This window comes from Podarcis melisellensis, assembly GCF_964234715.1.
Source record: "Podarcis melisellensis genome assembly, chromosome: 7".
Taxonomy (NCBI): Eukaryota; Metazoa; Chordata; class Lepidosauria; order Squamata; family Lacertidae; genus Podarcis; species Podarcis melisellensis.
In genome coordinates, this window is record NC_138539.1 from 37,537,809 (window position 1) to 37,555,752 (window position 17,944).

Sequence of the window (17,944 nt, forward strand, 5' to 3'; positions counted from 1 at the left end):
GCTCCTTCATTGGCACGTGACTCTTTAATTCTACAGCAAATGAGGATTTCATTAACGCTACTGGGTTAGAATACTGAATCTCAAGTAATCATCCTCAGTAATCAGTTCTACTCCAATAAACTGGGCCAGTCACTTGTGCTCCAGGCATTTTCTGAGATCTCCAATACCATGTGTTTGATCACTGAAATTAAATCCTGCCATGCTGATTTTACTGCAGGCAGCTGGTTGAAAAGCTTCTTCAGGAGTTGCCCCTGCAGTATGCATTGCTTGATCAAGAGCAAAAAAGCTTTGACATCAAAGGGTCTCTGGTATTTGGTACATGTTCAGTATTGTCAGGTGGAGGCAAAAGAAGTTCAGCATGCGTTTGTCAATTGTCAGAGCAATGTTTGCATACACATATGATGGTCTGTTTTACTCTCTTTTTGCAGAGGAGAGGTATTCCTTGAAACAGAGAAGTAGTATTTGTGGAGCAGCTGCAGGGTGAAACTGGTAATCTAGATCCATTAAAATCTAGGTTCAGACCTAAATTTAGAACTGAATCAGATTTGGTCCCCTTGATGGATTACCTTTATCATAAAATAGACCAACTGTAGGGCCAGGTTCCCAGAAATATAGTCTGCACTACTGTAGTGTGTTCTATGTGGAGCTGCCCTTGGGCCTTATCAGGAAGCTCCAGGGGGCATAGAATCGGGTGGCTTAGATTGCTGATGGAGGCATCTGACGAAGATTATGTGACACCATGGGGTAATTTGACCCTTGCTGAGAGGAGCATTGTTTCCCCTTACATAAATATTTCCTGACATCTTTAAAGAAACAAGAAAGCAAAATAAGTGGAAGAAGACTGAAAGGGAATATGAGAGAGATAGGGTGCCAATAGTATTGTTTAGGAACAGGCTTGAATTTTGAATTTTGTTTTTCCACTGAATATCATATGCCAATACTTCATATTACAATGGGGGTCTTAGTTATATTAAATGATTATTGATTGAAATATTTTGGTGGAAATCAACCCATGTCTTCTATCTGTTATGTGTCATGTTTTGTTCCATAAAATATATACTTTTGGAAGTGTCCAAATGTACAATTGTGTGTGCACAGTACTTAACACTTTGGTATTTATAGCCACTTGAGCAAAACCTTTCCATTTTTTCATAGAAGTTGGTATGATTTAAGTACTCCTTTAGATGGACATTGCGAGAAACAGGATGGTGGGCTATAGAGGCCTTTGGCCTCATCAACAGGATTCTTCTTATATTCTCAATTTCTCCCAGAAGACTGCTAAAAACCCTCCAAGTATTCCTGTACTCCAGGGACAGTCCCAGATTTACAGATGCCATCCTGGCAGGGTTTCTGATTTGATCCTGGAATGCCCCACTTTTCCTTAGGATGTTCCTATTTTCATTTGAGAAATGTTGGAGGGTATTGATGTATGTGACTCCTGAGCGAAGGAGTTAAGCAACTATACAACCTTTAGAAGACATCTCAAAGCAGCCCTGTATACAGAGTTTTTTTTTAATGTTTAATGTTTTTATATATGTTGTAAGCCACCCAGAGTGGCTGGGGCAACTGAGTCTGATGGGTGGGGTATAAAGTATAAAATTATTATTGTTATTATTATTGACATGCTTATTTTCATCTGAGAAATGTTGGAGGGTATGTTGATGTTGCTTTAAGAGTTGAAGCACAAATCAAAAATATACTACTAAAGCCAAGTTTGGTTCCCAAAGATAAAACACTGTAGCTACTTATGACATGGTCAATGATGCATCTGTCTGGGAAACAGCTTTCTCACTTTGTATATTCAGAAGATGGTCTAAAGATGCCTGAGGTTGGTGCTCCTAGGGATGCGGAAGAAATGTCCTGGATAGCTTTTCCCCAAAGAAGTGTTCTGTATAGAAGGGTAATAGTGCCCTTCACATAAATGAAACGTCTCTAAAACATTTAGTATGATACCATGTTAAAGGCTCAAACACACATAAAGCTTAAAGTAGATTAGAAGAGCAAAATAGTTCAATCAAAGACTGGGCAAAAATGTTTCCATTTGCGTCCGAAATGAAGCAAGGAATGAATATTCCAGGAGAGAAGTCCCCTCCTGCCCCTATTATTTCTCTGACCACCACAGAGAAAGTCCTGTTCCTCTTGGATGCTCTCCTGCCATCCAGAATGCTGGAACACAGAGCTTTGTACCTGATCTTAAATTTCACCCCCCCCCCGAAACACACTGTTTTCTCCCAATAAAATATTGTGATATTTTATTTACCTTTCAACAACATAATATTTATTTGTTGCCATTTGTATTATATCCCGGTTATGAAGTTATTGGCTTGGAACATCTCCCTCAAGGACCAGGGATTGTTATTTTTCATCACTCAATTTTTCTCTTCGGCTATTCCTACTTTGTGGAAAAAGTTTATTTAGAGAAAGGGAGACTGTGCCATACAGTAATTGATCATGCCCTTTACGGGGTTCCAGGTAAATTATTTAAATTAAAATTGTGCTTTTTTACATAAAAACATGTGCAAATTTTGACATAAAACAATGCCGTAATCAGGAGATGAAAAGACAGCTACAGGAGACAAGACATCTGCACTGGTCAGTGCCCAGAGCTCCAACAATAGGTCAGCTAGGTCATGGGCTGTTAGGACAGACCCAATATGGACCTGTTGGGTCCACTGCCAAAAGGAGATAAACACTCCAAAAACCCAAAAAGAGACTGAACAACTCATCAGCATGGCTCTGCCAATATTATTTTGACCTATAAACTTTATGTCCAGAAGCTCTGCATTGTTCAGCCCCCAGTACTAAGTTATTCCTGCGGTTTGGTATCATCACCCACAAAAATTCTACACTACTAATCCATATTGTTGGTTGCTTTGAAGTTCTGATGAAGTGCATTCTATAACGTTTCCACCAGCATGGGTTCCTCTCTGTGTTCTCTATCTATCATCTATCTATCTATCTATCATCTATCTATCTATCATCTATCTATCTATCTATCATCTATCATCTATCTATCTATCTATCTATCTATCTATCTATCTATCTATCTATCTATCTATCTATCATCTATCTATCTATCATCTATCTATATCTATCTATCTATCTATCTATCTATCTATCTATCTATCTATCTATCTATCTATCATCTATCTATCTATCTATCTATCTATCTATCATCTATCTATCTATCATCTATCATCTATCTATCTATCATCTATCATCTATCTATCATCTATCATCTATTTATCTATCATCTATCTATCTATCTCTATCATCTATCTATCTATCTATCATCTATCTATCTATCTATCATCTATCTATCTATCTATCTATCTATCTATCTATCTATCTATCATCTATCTATCTATCTCTATCTATCTATCATCTATCTATCTATCTATCTATCTATCTATCTATCTATCTATCTAATCTATCTATCTATCATCTATCTATCTAATCTATCTATGTGTGAATTTCCACTGTATCCAAAACCCATGCAGCCTATAGGGATTGAAGATTGTCCAGCAAGACACTATGGGCTGTATTTTTATCATGATGCAAACTTGAATATCCATCTATTGTACTAGAGACTTGACTTGAGGATCACTTGTCCAAAAGGTGGTCACCTCAGCACTCAACCTCAGCACTCAACCTCATTCTGTGTGCTTTCCAAAAAAAGGCTGTGAACAAAAGAGGAACTAGCATAAAGTTCCCATTCCGTGAAATCCTAGTTGATCCGTAATAGAGCAATATTTTTGGAATAACGACACATGTATAGTATCCACACTATTTCCTCAATAAGAGCCATATAAAATGCATTTTTCTATTTGGGGCTTTCTTTTTCAGGGAAGAAAGTATGTTTTGATTTGATATACTTGAAAGATTTCAAGAAAGCTGAATGTGTGGAAATTCTGAAGAAAGGCCATTTATTGGGCATAGCACCTGGTGGAGCAACAGAAGCAAACTTTAGTAATGACTACAGCTTAATCTGGGGTAACCGTACAGGAGGCGAAAGTGGTGAATGATGTTTGGGCAATTTGCATTGTCCTCACAATTATCCTGGATATGACGTACTGTGTTGACAGCCTTGATCTAGCATCCTCCATAGCTAAGGATGGCAAATATCCTGTTTCTGGGTCAAATGATATCTGGAGTTCCAAGCATTTCCCACCCCTGCTTTTTAAAAAAGCTACTGAAATCAATAATGTATAATAAGAAAAATGGCCTTTGCCCCCTTTTTTTCTCTTCAGTTCCTGAAAATCTGGGCAACAACTTGTGAAGTTTCTTCATCTGAGATATTTGAAAATATATTTTGAAGCCTGTTGCATAATCTATGACTTGCTTCTCCTAATAATCCCAGATGTGAAGCATTCTTCTTTGTCCTTAACAAAAATAAAGGTGGGGTGGTCAGGGCGAAGTAATTATCCAGTTCTTGCCTTTCTTTCATTTTTGTTTCATCTTTCATTCTTCTAGCCCATCATCCCAATATTTACACAAAACAATTGTGAAACATACAGGAGTTGGGGAAAGACAAGTGAGTTAAATATCTTACGTTTCTTGGTTGAGCAAGAGATCCAGTTTCAGGCAATATACGTTATAACAATAGACTATGCTTTTTAAAAAAACCAATTATCTGTTTCCTAACTACTAGCAGAGTTTATTCCATGGACACTTATCTGTGCTGCCTGCCTCAGTATTGACTAAATATGCCTTTGTTTAGTTTTCTATTAGATTTAAAACAAAGCTGTAATCTATAAGAGGGGTAGGAAGCCCAATATAGACAGGAACAGATCAGGAAACAAACCATATTTTGCAGTCTGTTGTACAACTTATGATCCCAATTGCCAAGAGATGAGAAGAGCTGATTGAATATGTTGCATATCTTTCCCCAAGTACTCATATTATTTAACTCTTCCTCCTTGGGATGGATTGATTGCAATTGCTTAACAGAATGCTAACTAAGGTCCAATTTGAAATGCAATCACTTTCTTTTACAGCGCTGACAAAATGGCTGTATGAGAAAACTCGATGTGTACTCCTTCCCACTTATGGAGGGTTCCCAGTGAAATTGAGGTCATATGTTGGAGAACCCATCCCATATGATCCAAATAAAACTGCCACAGAGCTGGCTGAAAACGTAAGTGAACTCTATACTTGGAAATACAAAAACATAAGAATTTTTCCCTAATGTTTATTTCCTTTTTCAGTTCTAAATTGTATTCTGCACACTGACTTCCTCAATCTATACATCCAGAGCTAGGCTTCGTTATATACTGTATTTTTCACTCTATAAGACGCACCAGACCACAAGACGCACCTAGTTTTTGGAGGAGGAAAACAAGAAAAAAAATACTTTGAATCTCAGAAGCCAGAACAGCAAGAGGGATCGCTACGCAGTGAAAGCAGCAATCCCTCTTGCTGTTCTGGCTTCTGGGATAGCTGCGCAGCCTGCATTCGCTCCATAAGATGCACACACATTTCCCCTTACTTTTTAGGAGTCAAAAAGTGAGTCTTATAGAGCAAAAAATATGGTATACTTTTGTGCATTATGTTCACCACTCAGCATTCCCTTTCCTTAACTTATTGATTCTTAAACTTGTTGAGGCTGAGTTTCAATATGTGTGCAACCATGCATTGCACCAAACCCAGAAATGACCCCAAAATGTCACATTTTTGGAGTGGGTGCGGAAGGGGGAGTGTGGCAATCATACAGAGCCCCCGGTCATTTCACGGACTATTGACCGGTACACCACTGCTTTATTCTTCCACTGCCACCAACCAGGTATCTTCTGGTGAAATACTGAGTCTCAGTCAGGTTGTAAAGTCAACAACGAAGATTAAAGTTTAATGAAGAACAAACAAGTTTTAAATATATTCAGAACTGTTTCTCAAATGCGCGCCCTTAACTAGATGTGGCACCATCTCACACTGTCACACTCTTCTCTCTCAGTTCTATCCGTGTCTTTCACTCCGTCCAACCACTGTGTTCTACTTTTTCTGCCTCTGTCTGACCCTCACTCCTTTATCTCCCCATGGTAAACCCCTGGCCTGAGCCTCAAAACCGGATAGGCTCCGCCTCTGAGCTTTCTCATTAGTCGGTCTACATTAACCATTTCCATCCCTCCTGTACAAACATAATCACAAGGAATGGGCAAATGCCACAGGGAGTTTGCAGGCTCTTTTAGTGGTGTTTCGATTATACAGTGGTACCTCTACCTATGTGCCCCTCTTATTACATATCCTTTGGAATACACACATGGCAAACCCGGAAGGATATTTCCTGGTTTTCGCCCCGTGTGCATGTGCAGTAGCGCTCTATTGTTCCGCGCGCATGCGCTAAAGCGCTCTATCACGTTCGCGCAGAACAGGCACCTCTGGTTGCGGAAACCCATCTAGAGCTCCAGAACGGATCCCATCTGCAAATGGAGGTACCACTGTACATGATTTCACTTAAATGTGTGGTTCTTCAGAATGTAACCCCCATGTAAATGGGGAGTAGCCTGCACTATATCTCTCCTTTTTAAATGTTTGTTAATCTGCTCTAAGAAGGCATCATCCAAGTCTTCAGTCTGTCTTGGTGGCCTATAGCAGACACCCACAGTAAGGGTTACTGTAGTTCTGTCTCCTACAATTTTTACCCATATACTCTCAATCTGCTTTCCATGCTACAGATCATGAATTTTTGCACAAGTTTACACATCCATTCAATATAAGCCCTTCCTGTTTAGTTCATTCCTTTTGAATAGGTTATACCCCTAAATTCCTACATTCCAGTCATGAGACTCATCACACAAGGCTTCATTAATGCCTACCAGGTCATATTTGCCATCCTGTAGTAAAAGCTCCAATTCATCTTGCTTGTTTCCCATACTCTGGTGCTTCCTTCTTGTAGTTTCTTGCCCTTTAGTGGGTTTCTGGAGCTCTACCTCCTGTGCATCTATATAGTTATGGCTTGTGCACCATCAACCTCTTAAATGAGATGCTGTTTTACAGAAGACATTTCAAACACAGATGCCATTTCTAGTGTACTGTAGGGTATTGTATTGTGTGACAATATCTTAGGTGTTCCTGCAGGGGGTGTCGCATTTCCCCCTTTCCCAAGGAAGTCTTAGGAAGTGGACTTTCAAAGGAAGGGGGTTAAGGGAAGGAGCATGTGGGGGGGTCTGATGGCTAAAGGGAAGGAGTTTTGGAACATGGTTTTTTATGGCTGGTTCTCCCCAAGGGGTTTATGCTTTCATTCTTGCTGAACCCCCTCCCTCCCCACATCTAGTTTCAGCTTTTGGTTGCCTGTTTGAAGGAGCAGTAGTTTACTTGGTGGGTGTGTAGGGGTTGATCCTTTGGTTATCCTGTGGTTCCCTTCTTTATTTCACATTGTTAAGATGCATTACATTGTCATTGGACAGTGGTGTGGTTTGTTTGTTCCTACCACATTGAGTCTGTACAGTAGAGAAAGTTGGAGAGAGAAAGATTAGCTTTACTGAGGCATTATTGTGTTAAGGGTGCCCTTGGAGGACCTGCCACGGTGGTATGCCTGGTAGGACTTGCATAGGTCCTCTTAGGCCTGGTACATGCATTTTGGCTGAACACTGCAGAGCAGGGTCTGGGTGTGCATTCTGGGTTTCATATTCAAGGTTCAATATGCAAGGAGACAGTAATTTCCTCCCTATCCTTTGCTGGGGAGCCAGTTGCATATGCCTTAGGATCTGGGGAGATGGCTTCCTACCACAATTAGCTAAAAACCCTTATCTGCCCTTACTTCTGATCCCAGAAAGAAATTACATATTGTGTTTCTTTAGCTGGAAAAAATGGGATTTTTTTTAATGCTACTGGTTCTGACTCCTTTAGCTTTTTCCTGTTCCTTTAGCTATAACATAATGTATTCCTTTGTTTTTTCAACAGACCAAGACTGCACTTGAAAATCCTCGGGATAGACACCAAAAATTGCCAGGAAATATGTTAAGAGCTCTTTCAGAACGATTTGATAAGCATGACAAAGCTAACTAGTCCATATAAAACAGTTGTAGCATTTTGACTATGTGTCCACAATACAAAACTAATAATTATACAATTAAAGCTAAGGTAATGTTCATACAATTGTGCTGGATTGTGTATGAATTATTCAGAAGGGTGGCTAGTTCAGCACCTGCTTTGCATGCAGAAGGTTCTAGGTTTGAAAGACATGCAAGTGCTGTCTTGACCTATCCTGCAAGACTCCCAGAATGCCCTTTTTTGGGAATTACACTGGTAGAGCCAGAATCAAAGAGTATAAGGCGAGGATGGGTGTTTAATTGAAACCCAAAATAATGTTACACCTGAAAGAGTAATGCCTATAAATCTGCTGTATTAAAACAGTGACATTTATTTTGTGTTTGCAAAAGGCATGTTCTGCTTCTTAAGTGTTCTTATTTCCAAACAGGACTTTATACTAGGTTATTAAGTCCCATGGGCGAGTGAATCCAGCAATGGAGTCTGGATTTCGGTCAACCTCTAATTTCCCTGTGGCTGGGTGTAGTTCTCATGTTTCTCCATGGGAGAGGCACTTCTCAAAAGAGGAATTTAATGTTTCAACTTCCAGTTTTGATTACCATTAATGTTTGTTTGGACCACATTGTTTACTACCTTTCTAGTGTCTGAAGTGACTGGGCCTGTTGTCTTCTAGTCTTCATCCTCAAGCCCTTCCACCTCCACAAATAAGTCCCAACTGCTTTCTTTTTAGTAGTTAAAAATGGTAAAGGTAAAGGACCCCTAACAGTCCAGTCGCGAACGACTCTGGGGTTGTGGTGTTCGTCTTACTTTACTGGCCGAGGGAGCTGACGTTTGTCCACAGACAGTTTTTCCAGGTCTTGTGGCCAGCATAACTAAGCTGCTTCTGGTGTAACCAGAGCAGCACACGGAAACACCATTTACCTTCCTGCCAGAGCGGTACCTATTTATCTACATGCACTTTGACGTGCTTTCGATCTGTTAGGTTGGCAGGAGCTGGGACCGAGCAACAGGAGCTCACCCCATTGCAGGGATTCGAACCACCGACCTTCTGATCAGCAATCCCTAGGCTCAGTGGTTTAGCTACAGAATTGCGGGGGGGGGGGGGGCTATATAGTTAAGTGAAAGACATCCTCTGTTACAACCATATATTTCATTCTCTATGTAACTGAGAAGAATTGTCAAATCAGTTAGAAACTGGTAAGTGAAAGAATCTTGGGGGAAATGAACAGAAAAATCAGATTAAAATACATAGGATTCACCTCTACCACTGCTGCTCTTCAGTGGTAAAACATAATTCAGCCTGATCTGTCTGGATATTTCCAACAATCCAAGTGTGCCACTAAGATCTGCTTTTGGGTTTGTTTTTAAATCTATTGTATACTGTAGGCTGTGTTCTCCTTCAGTTTTTCATTGGAGAAGAGAGATTAAAGGACATCATACATGCTCAAATGGTGGCTGCCACCACAGCAATTCAGTGGACAAGATCAGAAATATAGATATAAAAGCTCAGATCAGAGTCAAATGGCACCTTAAACCTATGTTATGGTCGCCACAATGATATGTTTGGCATATTTTAAAAAACCCTAAGATTGTAAAGCAAATGAAGCCAAGATGGGAGATCTAGCTGAAGATGGAATGAATGCTGTCTACAAACGACAAATTATTTTAAAACACAGAAGCAATCAAATGGAAAAGCAGTCTGGAAGAAATGTGGCTGCAGTTTCATTCTAGCAAAAGTGAAAACTAAAACTCTTTTACTTAGAGGGGGTAGTTTGTCAATACATGTATCTTTATAAATGTGTGGACAACTTAGCATAGAGAATTTATTTGGCTTCTTTTGCAATTTGTGGTATTTTGAGGGTTGTAAAAAAAGAAAAGAAGGTAATGATCCCTGGGCAGTTGAGTCTAGTCAAAGGAGACTATGGGGTTGTGGCTCTCATCTCGCTTTTCAGGCCATGGGAGCTGGCATTTGTCCACATACAACTTTCCGGGTCATGTGGCCAGCAAGATTAAATCACTTTTATGCAATGGAACACCATGACAGAAACCAGAGCACATGGAAATGCCATTTACCTTCCCACCGCAGTGGTACCTATTTATCTACTTGCGCTGGTATGCTTTCAAAGTGCTAGGTTGGCAGAAGCTGTGTTTTTTGGTTCTGTTTACCTTTTCTCATGGATATTTGTTTTTAATGTGTCCGTGACTGCATCACATTATTTCTCCCCCGTATGTATTACACAACATACATATTGTACCTGGCTTGGAGAGAAGCTATCATCAAAGAGAGAGAACACACTTTGCCTTTACTCTGTGACCCAATATATTATTGTGCCATAGGAATGCTATTGTAGGTGTGACTCCATATTTCATGTTTGATTACAAATGACCACAACTTCCAAGCAGCTGGCTCCCTAAACCTTCTCTCTTTTTCACAGTGCTTGGTCTCTTCATACAGATGGCACACCTATCACAGTTTCTCGAAACCACCATGTAAAGAGATGTTTCTCAATACAGCTCGAATTTAGCCTACGAAAAAGTACACCAGACAGGCCCAACACAAGAGACAGAACATGCCTTGTTCATGTCTCTGCAAGGGAGTGGGAGGCAGAAATCCATTAGGGGAGATCAGAAACGTGTGGGGTTTCTTGTTTTTTGCTTCTGTTTGCCTTTTCGCATGGATATTTGTTTTTAATGTGTCCATGACTGCATCACATTATTTCTCCCCCGTTGACAAATCCCACTTAATGTAGGAAAATACTACTTCTCTGTTACAAGGAATACCTCTCCTCTCGAAAATAGAGTAAAACAGACCATCATATGTGTATGCAAACATTGCTCTGACAATTGACAAATGCATGCTGGACTTCCTTCACCTACACCTGACAATACTGAACATGTACCGAATACCAGAGACCCTTTGATGTCAAAGCATGTCAACCTGGAACTTTTTTGCTCCAGATCAAGCAATGCATACTGCAGGGGCAACTCCTTAAGAAGCTTTTCAACCAGCTGCCTGCAGTAAAATCAGCATGGCAGGATTTAATTACAGTGATCAAATAGATGGTGTTGGAGATCTCAGAAAATGCCTGGAGCATAAGTGATTGGTCAAGTTTACTGGAGTAGACTTGATTACTGAGGATGATTACTTGAGGTTCAGTATTCTAACCTAGTAGCGTTAATGAAATCCTCATTTGCTGTTGAATTAAAGAGTCACGTGCCAATGCTATTGTAGGTGACTCCATATTTCATGTTTGATTCCAAATGGCCACAACTTCCAAGCAGCCGGCGCCCTAAGCCGATTTCACAATGCTTAGTTTCTTCATACAGATGGCACACCTTCACAGTTTCTTGACACTACTACATAAAGAGACGTGTTTCAATACGGCTGGAAATTAGACATCGAAAAAGTGCAGCAGACAGGATTTCAGGTGCTTCTCCAGAGAGCTGACTGAATTAAAGGCAATTTAGGCTTACCAGGAATGTAAGTAAAAACTTTTGTTTTTAGAATCCTAAAGTGTAGAGGTCGGAGGGGACCCAGGGGTTGTTTAGTTAACCCCTTGCAATAATAATAATAATTTTTTATTTATACCCCGCCCTCCCCAGCCAAGGCCGGGCTCAGAGCGGCTTACAAGCAATAATAAAAACAAGATGAATGATTACAACTTAAAAACAAAAATAAAATACAACATTAAAATAATGGAACATTAAAATATGTAGCCTCATTGCCGGAGGAGAAGGAAAAGAAAAAAGAAAGAGAGGGAGGGAGGGAGGGAATCAAACTGGCTCCAAGCCAAAGGCCAGGCGGAACAACTCTGTCTTACAGGCCCTTCGGAAAGAAATCAGATCCTGTAGGGCCCTGGTCTCATGAGGCAGAGCGTTCCACCAGGCCGGAGCAAGAGTTGAAAAGGCCCTGGCTCTGGTTGAAGCCAATCTAACTTCCTTAGGGCCTGGGACCACTAGGGTGTTGTTATTTATGGACCTTGAGGCTCTCCGTGGGGCATACCAGGAGAGGTGGTCCCGTAGGTACGAGGGTCCTAGGCCGTGAAGGGCTTTAAAGGTCAAAAGCAGCACCTTAAATCTGACCCTGTACTCCACCGGGAGCCAGTGCAGCTTGAAAAGCACTGGGTGAATATGCTCCCATGGCAGAGACCCCGTGAGGAGCCTCGCTGCAGCATTCTGTACCCGCTGGAGTTTCTGGGACAGCTTCAAGGGCAGCCCCGCATAGAGCGAATTACAGTAGTCCAGCCTGGAGATGAGCGTCGCATGGATCACTGTGGCCAGGTCGGGGCGGGAAAGGTAAGGGACCAACTGCTTGAGGCGGCGAAGGTGGAAAAATGTCGCCTTCGCTGTTGCTGTAACTTGCGCCTCCATGGAAAGGGAGGCGTCAAGGATTACACCCAAACTCTTAACGGAAGGCAATGGCACTAATTGGGCCCCCGCAAGAGAAGGGAGTTGGTCCCTCATCCCCATGCCATCCTGACCTAGCCATAGGACCTCTGTCTTTGAAGGATTTAGTTTCAATCGGCTCCCACGAAACCATCCAGCTACAGCTTCCAAGCATCTGGGCAGTGTGTTCGGGGCCAAGTTGGAGTGACCATCCATCAGCAGATAGAGTTGAGTGTCAACAGCATATTGGTGACAGCCCAGCCCAAAGCTCCGGATAATCTGGGCAAGGGGGCGCATAAAGATGTTAAAAAGCACCGGGGAGAGAATTGCACCCTGCGGCACTCCTCACACCAAGGAGTGGCGCGATGACATTTCCCTCCCTAGTGCCACCCTCTGTCCCCGACCAGAGATAAAAGAGCACAACCAGTTACGGGCTATACCCTGTATCCCCACATCTGCGAGGCGGTGGTCCAGAAGATCTTGATCGACCATGTCAAAGTTTCCCCAGCCATTCTGGGCAGCTCCCAATCAAGTGTTAAAACAGTACAGCATTAAATATTAAAAACTTCCCTGAACAGGGCTGCCTTCAGATGTCTTTTAAAGATAAGGTAGATGCTTATTTCCTTCACATCTGAAGGGAGGGTTTTCCACAGGGTGGGCGCCACTACCAAGAAGGCCCTCTGCCTGGTTCCCTGTAACTTGGCTTCTCACAGTGAGGGAACTGCCAGAAGGCCCTTGGCGCTGGACCTCAGTGTCTGGGCAGAACAATGGAGGTGGAGATGTTCCTTCAGGTATACAGGACCGAGGCCGTTTAGGGCTTTAAAGGTCAGCACCAACACTTTGAATTGTGCTCGGAAACGTATTGGGAGCCAGTGCAGGTCTTTCAAGACCGGTGTTATATGGTCTCGGCAGCTGCTCCCAGTCACCAGTCTAGTTGCCACATTCTGGATTAATTGTGGTTTCCAGGTTACCTTCAAAGGTAGCCCCATATAGAGCACATTGCAGTAGTCTAAGCGAGAGATAACCAGAGTATGCACCACTCTGGCGAGACAGTCTACGGGCAGGTAGGGTCTCAGCCTGCCCTGGACACCAAATTGACCTGTGCCTCCATGGACAGCTGTGAGTCCAGAATGACTCCCAAGGGCGCGCACCTAGTCCTTCAGGGGCACAATTACCCCATGCAGGACCAGGGAGTCTTCCACACCTGCCGGCCTCCTGTCCCCCCAAAACAGTACTTCTGTCTTGTCAGGATTCAACCTCAATCTGTTACCAGCCAACCATTCTCCAACCGCTTCCAGAGGTAGAGCTGGGTATAAACTGCATACTGAAGAATACCCAGCCCAACCCCCCCTGATGATCTCTCTCAGTGGCTGCATGTAGTTGTTGAAATGCATGGGGGAGAGGACAGAACCCTGAGGCACCCCACAAGGGAGAGCCCAGCGGTCTGAACACTCATCCCCCCCCACCACTTTCTGAACTCAGCCCAGGAGGAAGGAGCGGAACCACTGTATAACAGTGCCCCCCAGCTCCCAGCCCCACTAGACGGTTCAGAAGGGTGTTATGGTTGATGGTATCAAAAGCCGCTGAGAGATCCAGTAGAACTAGGAAACACCTCTCACCTTTGTCCCTAGCCTGCCAGAAATCATCGACCAGTGCAACCAAGGCAGTTTCAGTGCCATGATGAGGCCTGAATCCCGACTGGAAGGTATCCAAATGGTCCACTTCTTCCAGGCGTGCCTGGAGTTGTTCAGCAACCACTCGCTCAATAACCTTGCCCAAGAATGGAAGATTTGAGACTGGGCGATAGTTGGCCATATTGGCAGCATCTAAAGATGTTTTTTTAAGAAGTGGTTTGATAACCGCCTCTTTCAGCGGGTCTGGGAAGGCTCCCTCACAGAGAGAAACATTCACCACCCCGCGAAGCCCATCACCCAGCCCTTCCCAACTAGCTTTTATAAGCCAGGATGGGCAAGGATCAAGGAGACAGGTGGTTGGTTTCACTCTTCCAAGCAGCCTGTCCACATCCTCGGAGGTAACAGATTGGAATTGATCCCACGTAACTTGACTAGACAGGACTCTAGCACTCTCCCGCCCCAGCCCTGCTCCCACGGTGGAGTCTACCTTTTCCCGAATCTGAGTGACTTTATCTGTAAAAAACTTTGCAAAATCATTGCAGGAGATCATGTAGCCCGTACTGGGCCCTGATGTAGCAGGTGGTTCCGCTAAATTGCGAACCACCTGAAAAAGTCTCCTGCTGCTGTTTTCTGCAGATGCAATAGAGGCAGTGAAGAAAGTCTTTAAAAAAGGGAAACCTTGCCAGCTATGGCTGGGTGTTGTAGCATGGTTCCCAATAACCAAAGTGGAAAGAATGTCTAGAGGCAGTGATAACAGAGTTTGGCCTTCAGCATCTGCTATTGCCTGGCAGAAGAGCTGCAATCCCACTTTGCAGTGTATCCCAAAATGCTTCCAAACTTCAGCTCACCATTCTCCCCACCCTCCTTGTTGGGTGTTGTGTTCGTGTTGTAGAAGTTCAGTCAAGCGGTTAGGTTCAATGTAGGAAACAACTGTGTAGCAGAGAGAGCTCTTACTTCGGGGGAAAAAGACACACACTATATATACACGTTCTTTGCAATTGTTAGAAGAAGTCTTCACTCTCTGAAGACAAGAGGGCGTTTCAGATTATAAAGTAAGTGCTGACACAAAGTCCACACAGCAAGTGCAAAATCTAGTGGCTAACAAAGTCCTGCAACTGCCATTTCTGCTGACTCATGGAGAAGTAACTCCTTTTCCACTTTCCTTAACACTTCAGCCATGAAATGAAACCAGCTTGCTTTACAACAAAGAACATGATGATCTTACATTACTAATTTTGTAGATCTCAGCGATGAATGCTGGGGGTGGGGGTGGGGGATCACTGCTTGGCTAGTTACAGTGAGGAAAACTAGATTTCATGTAATCATGAATGCTCTGCGTTGACAGTTCAAACTGATGTACTGCATTTTCTGTTTTACAGGTAAACAGTGGGGGGAAAGATACCATCACAATTGAGGCGAATTTCACTTGATATATTTATTTCATTGGCATACACTTTAGCTCTTCTCATCTCTTGGCATACACTTGCTTCAGATCAGGAAACAATGAGCTGGATTACTCAAATGCTGAAAAACTGGATTAGTGTTACTTATTTGGAAGAATACCTGAACTCTGTGGTTCACCCTCTGTGGTTATTTATGATTCCCATTTTGCTTTATTCTTTCTGGTTATTTTTATATATATTTTGCTGTGCTGTCTCATTTCTGTTATATATCTACAAGAAGATGAATAACCAGCAAGAAAATGATATTTATAGCAAATTTTGGGACAAGACAAGGCACATTATGTATCGCTTTTTCGATATATATGGAAAGATATGGCATGGTGAGTAAAGGTTTCTTTCATACCAATAGGACTGAGCATCAGAATTACAGACTTGAAACACTGGAACAATAGTTGCCACAGTGCAGAGGAGTGTAGCTCTGAACCCACCTCAGTGTCATAAGAGCTACAAGTTTTGGTTGGCTTTGTAAGGATCAAAACAAAGGCATGGATATTTATATATGTAATAAGCCATCCTAAGGAAAAACAAAATATTTTATGAGGTACGTACAAAATCAAGACATATTACAGAAGAAAGGGTGAGTTGGTGGCTGCATAAACACCATATATTTTAATCATATTTAACCCCCCCCCCCAAACCTGGAGAATGTTGCTTACACTTCACAGAGCTGCAATTAGCAAAGCCCTTTAAAAATAGCTTCATGGATTGTTGCAAGAGAAAGGGATTATCTTTAAATGTGTTGTGGGTACACAGCCAATGTGATTAATATAACATTGTATAGTGAGACCTTGAGCGTGCAATTTTCCTGAGCATGATAAACCACAAGGCAGCTCTGAAACATCAACTATGGTATTTGCCAGCACAAGTTGTGTTGATGGCTACTACTTTAGATGGACACTGCGGGAAATAGGACAGTGTGCTATAGAGGCCTTTGGCCTCATCAACAGGATTCTTCTTATATCCTCCCAGAAGACTGCTAAAAACTCTCCAAGTATTCCTGTTCTCCAGGAACAGTCCCGGATTTACAGACGCCATCCTGGTAGGGTTTCTGATTTGATCCTGGAATGCCCTGCTTTTCCTCAGGCTGTTTCTATTTTCATCAGAGAAATGTCAGAGGATAGGGAGTTAGGCGACACATGAGCGAAGGCAGCCAAGTATACAAAAGTTTTTTAACGTTTAATATTTTTATATATGTTGTAAGCCACCCAGAGTGGCTGAGGCAACCCAGTCTGATGGGTGGGGTATAAAGAATACAATTATTATTGTTATATTATTATTATTATTATTATTATTATTATTATTATTATTATTTGATGTGCTTATTTTCATTTGAGAAATGTTGGAGGGTATGTTGATGTTGCTTTAGGAGTTGAAGCATAAATCAGAAATACACTACTAAAACTAAGTCTGGGCCTCAATGATGAAACCCTGTAGCTACTTATAACATGGTCAATGGTGCATCTGTCTGGAAAACAGCTTTCTTACTTGGTATATAGTGATTCAGAAGATGGTCTGAAGATGTCTGGTTGGAGCTCTTAGGGATGGGGAAGAAATGTGCTCCTGGCCTAAGATAGCTCTTCCCCAAAGTAGCGCTCTGTACAGAAGGGTAATACTGCCCTTCAAATAAATAAATAAAAGTCTCCAAAACATTTATTTTGATATCATGTTAAATCATCTCAAAGGGTCAAACACACATAAAGTAGATTAAAAGAGCAAAATAACTCAAAGACTGGGCAAAAATGTTTCCATCTGTATCCAAAAGGAAGCAAGGAATGAATATTCCAGGAGAGGAGAAGTCCCCTCCTGCCCCTTTAGTTTTGTGACCACCCCAGAGAAAGTCCTGTTCCTCTTGGATGCTCTCCTGGCATCCAGAATGCTGGAACACATAGCAGAGCTTTGTACCTGATCTTAATTTCATTTCCCCCCTTCCGAAACACACTGTTTCTTCCAATAAAATATTGTGATATTTTATTTACCTTTCAACAACATAATATTTATTTGTTGCCATTTGTATTATTTTCAGGTTATGAAGTTATTGGCTTGGAACATCTCCCTAAAGGGCCAGGGATTGTTATTTTTCATCACCCAATTTGGCTTCGCGGCTATTGCTTCTTTGTGTGCAAAGCTTATGAAGAGAAAGGGAGACTGTGCCATTCAGTAGTTGATCACTTCTTGTATAATCTTCCAGGTAAATTATTTAAATTAAAATTGTGCTTTTTTGTATAAAACGTGCCAAATATGACATGAAACAATGCTATTAAATATAAAACAATGCTGTAGAATACAAAACAGTGTATCTGGCAAAAAACCACAGGTAAATAAAATAGCAGCAACAGGTAAAACTGTAAATTAGTGGATAGGTTCTTTCTCACCAAGTCCCTGCAAGTAAGACAGAATGTAGGATGAATAATTATTTCCAATTCATTTCTATCTTTCTTAAATTTGTATACTGTCCTTCATCCGAAGATCCCAGGG

The 17,944-nt window shown here is 41.8% G+C and overlaps 3 protein-coding genes across 7 annotated transcripts in view; 2 read left to right on the top strand and 1 right to left on the bottom strand.

The window, feature by feature from the left end:
- LOC309373418 (DGAT1/2-independent enzyme synthesizing storage lipids-like) overlaps positions 1-8,365 on the top strand; it is a 30,251-nt gene extending 21,886 nt beyond the window's left edge. For 3 of the 4 annotated variants that reach the window (XM_081917622.1, XM_081917627.1, XM_081917625.1), the window contains 2 exons: positions 4,998-5,137; positions 7,900-8,365. In XM_081917622.1, the coding sequence (XP_081773748.1) occupies positions 4,998-5,137; positions 7,900-8,004 (245 nt within the window). In that variant the 3' untranslated portion in view covers positions 8,005-8,365. Of the gene's footprint in view, positions 1-4,473; positions 4,535-4,997; positions 5,138-7,899 lie in introns of all 4 variants that reach the window. The other variant, XM_081917623.1, reaches the window with a different exon arrangement.
- The window catches only part of LOC309374806 (DGAT1/2-independent enzyme synthesizing storage lipids-like), a gene marked incomplete at its 5' end in the record, with an annotated part of 204,787 nt that overhangs the window by 11,158 nt on the left and 175,685 nt on the right, over positions 1-17,944 (bottom strand). The window lies entirely within an intron of this gene.
- Positions 11,247-17,944, top strand: part of LOC309373416 (DGAT1/2-independent enzyme synthesizing storage lipids-like) — a 112,592-nt gene continuing 105,894 nt past the window's right edge. The window contains exons 1-3 of one of the 2 annotated variants that reach the window (XM_081917617.1): positions 11,247-11,467; positions 15,386-15,789; positions 17,493-17,657. In XM_081917617.1, coding sequence (XP_081773743.1) covers positions 15,510-15,789; positions 17,493-17,657 — 445 coding nt within the window. In that variant the 5' untranslated portion in view covers positions 11,247-11,467; positions 15,386-15,509. Of the gene's footprint in view, positions 11,468-15,064; positions 15,149-15,385; positions 15,790-17,492; positions 17,658-17,944 lie in introns of those variants that run through there. The other variant, XM_081917618.1, reaches the window with a different exon arrangement.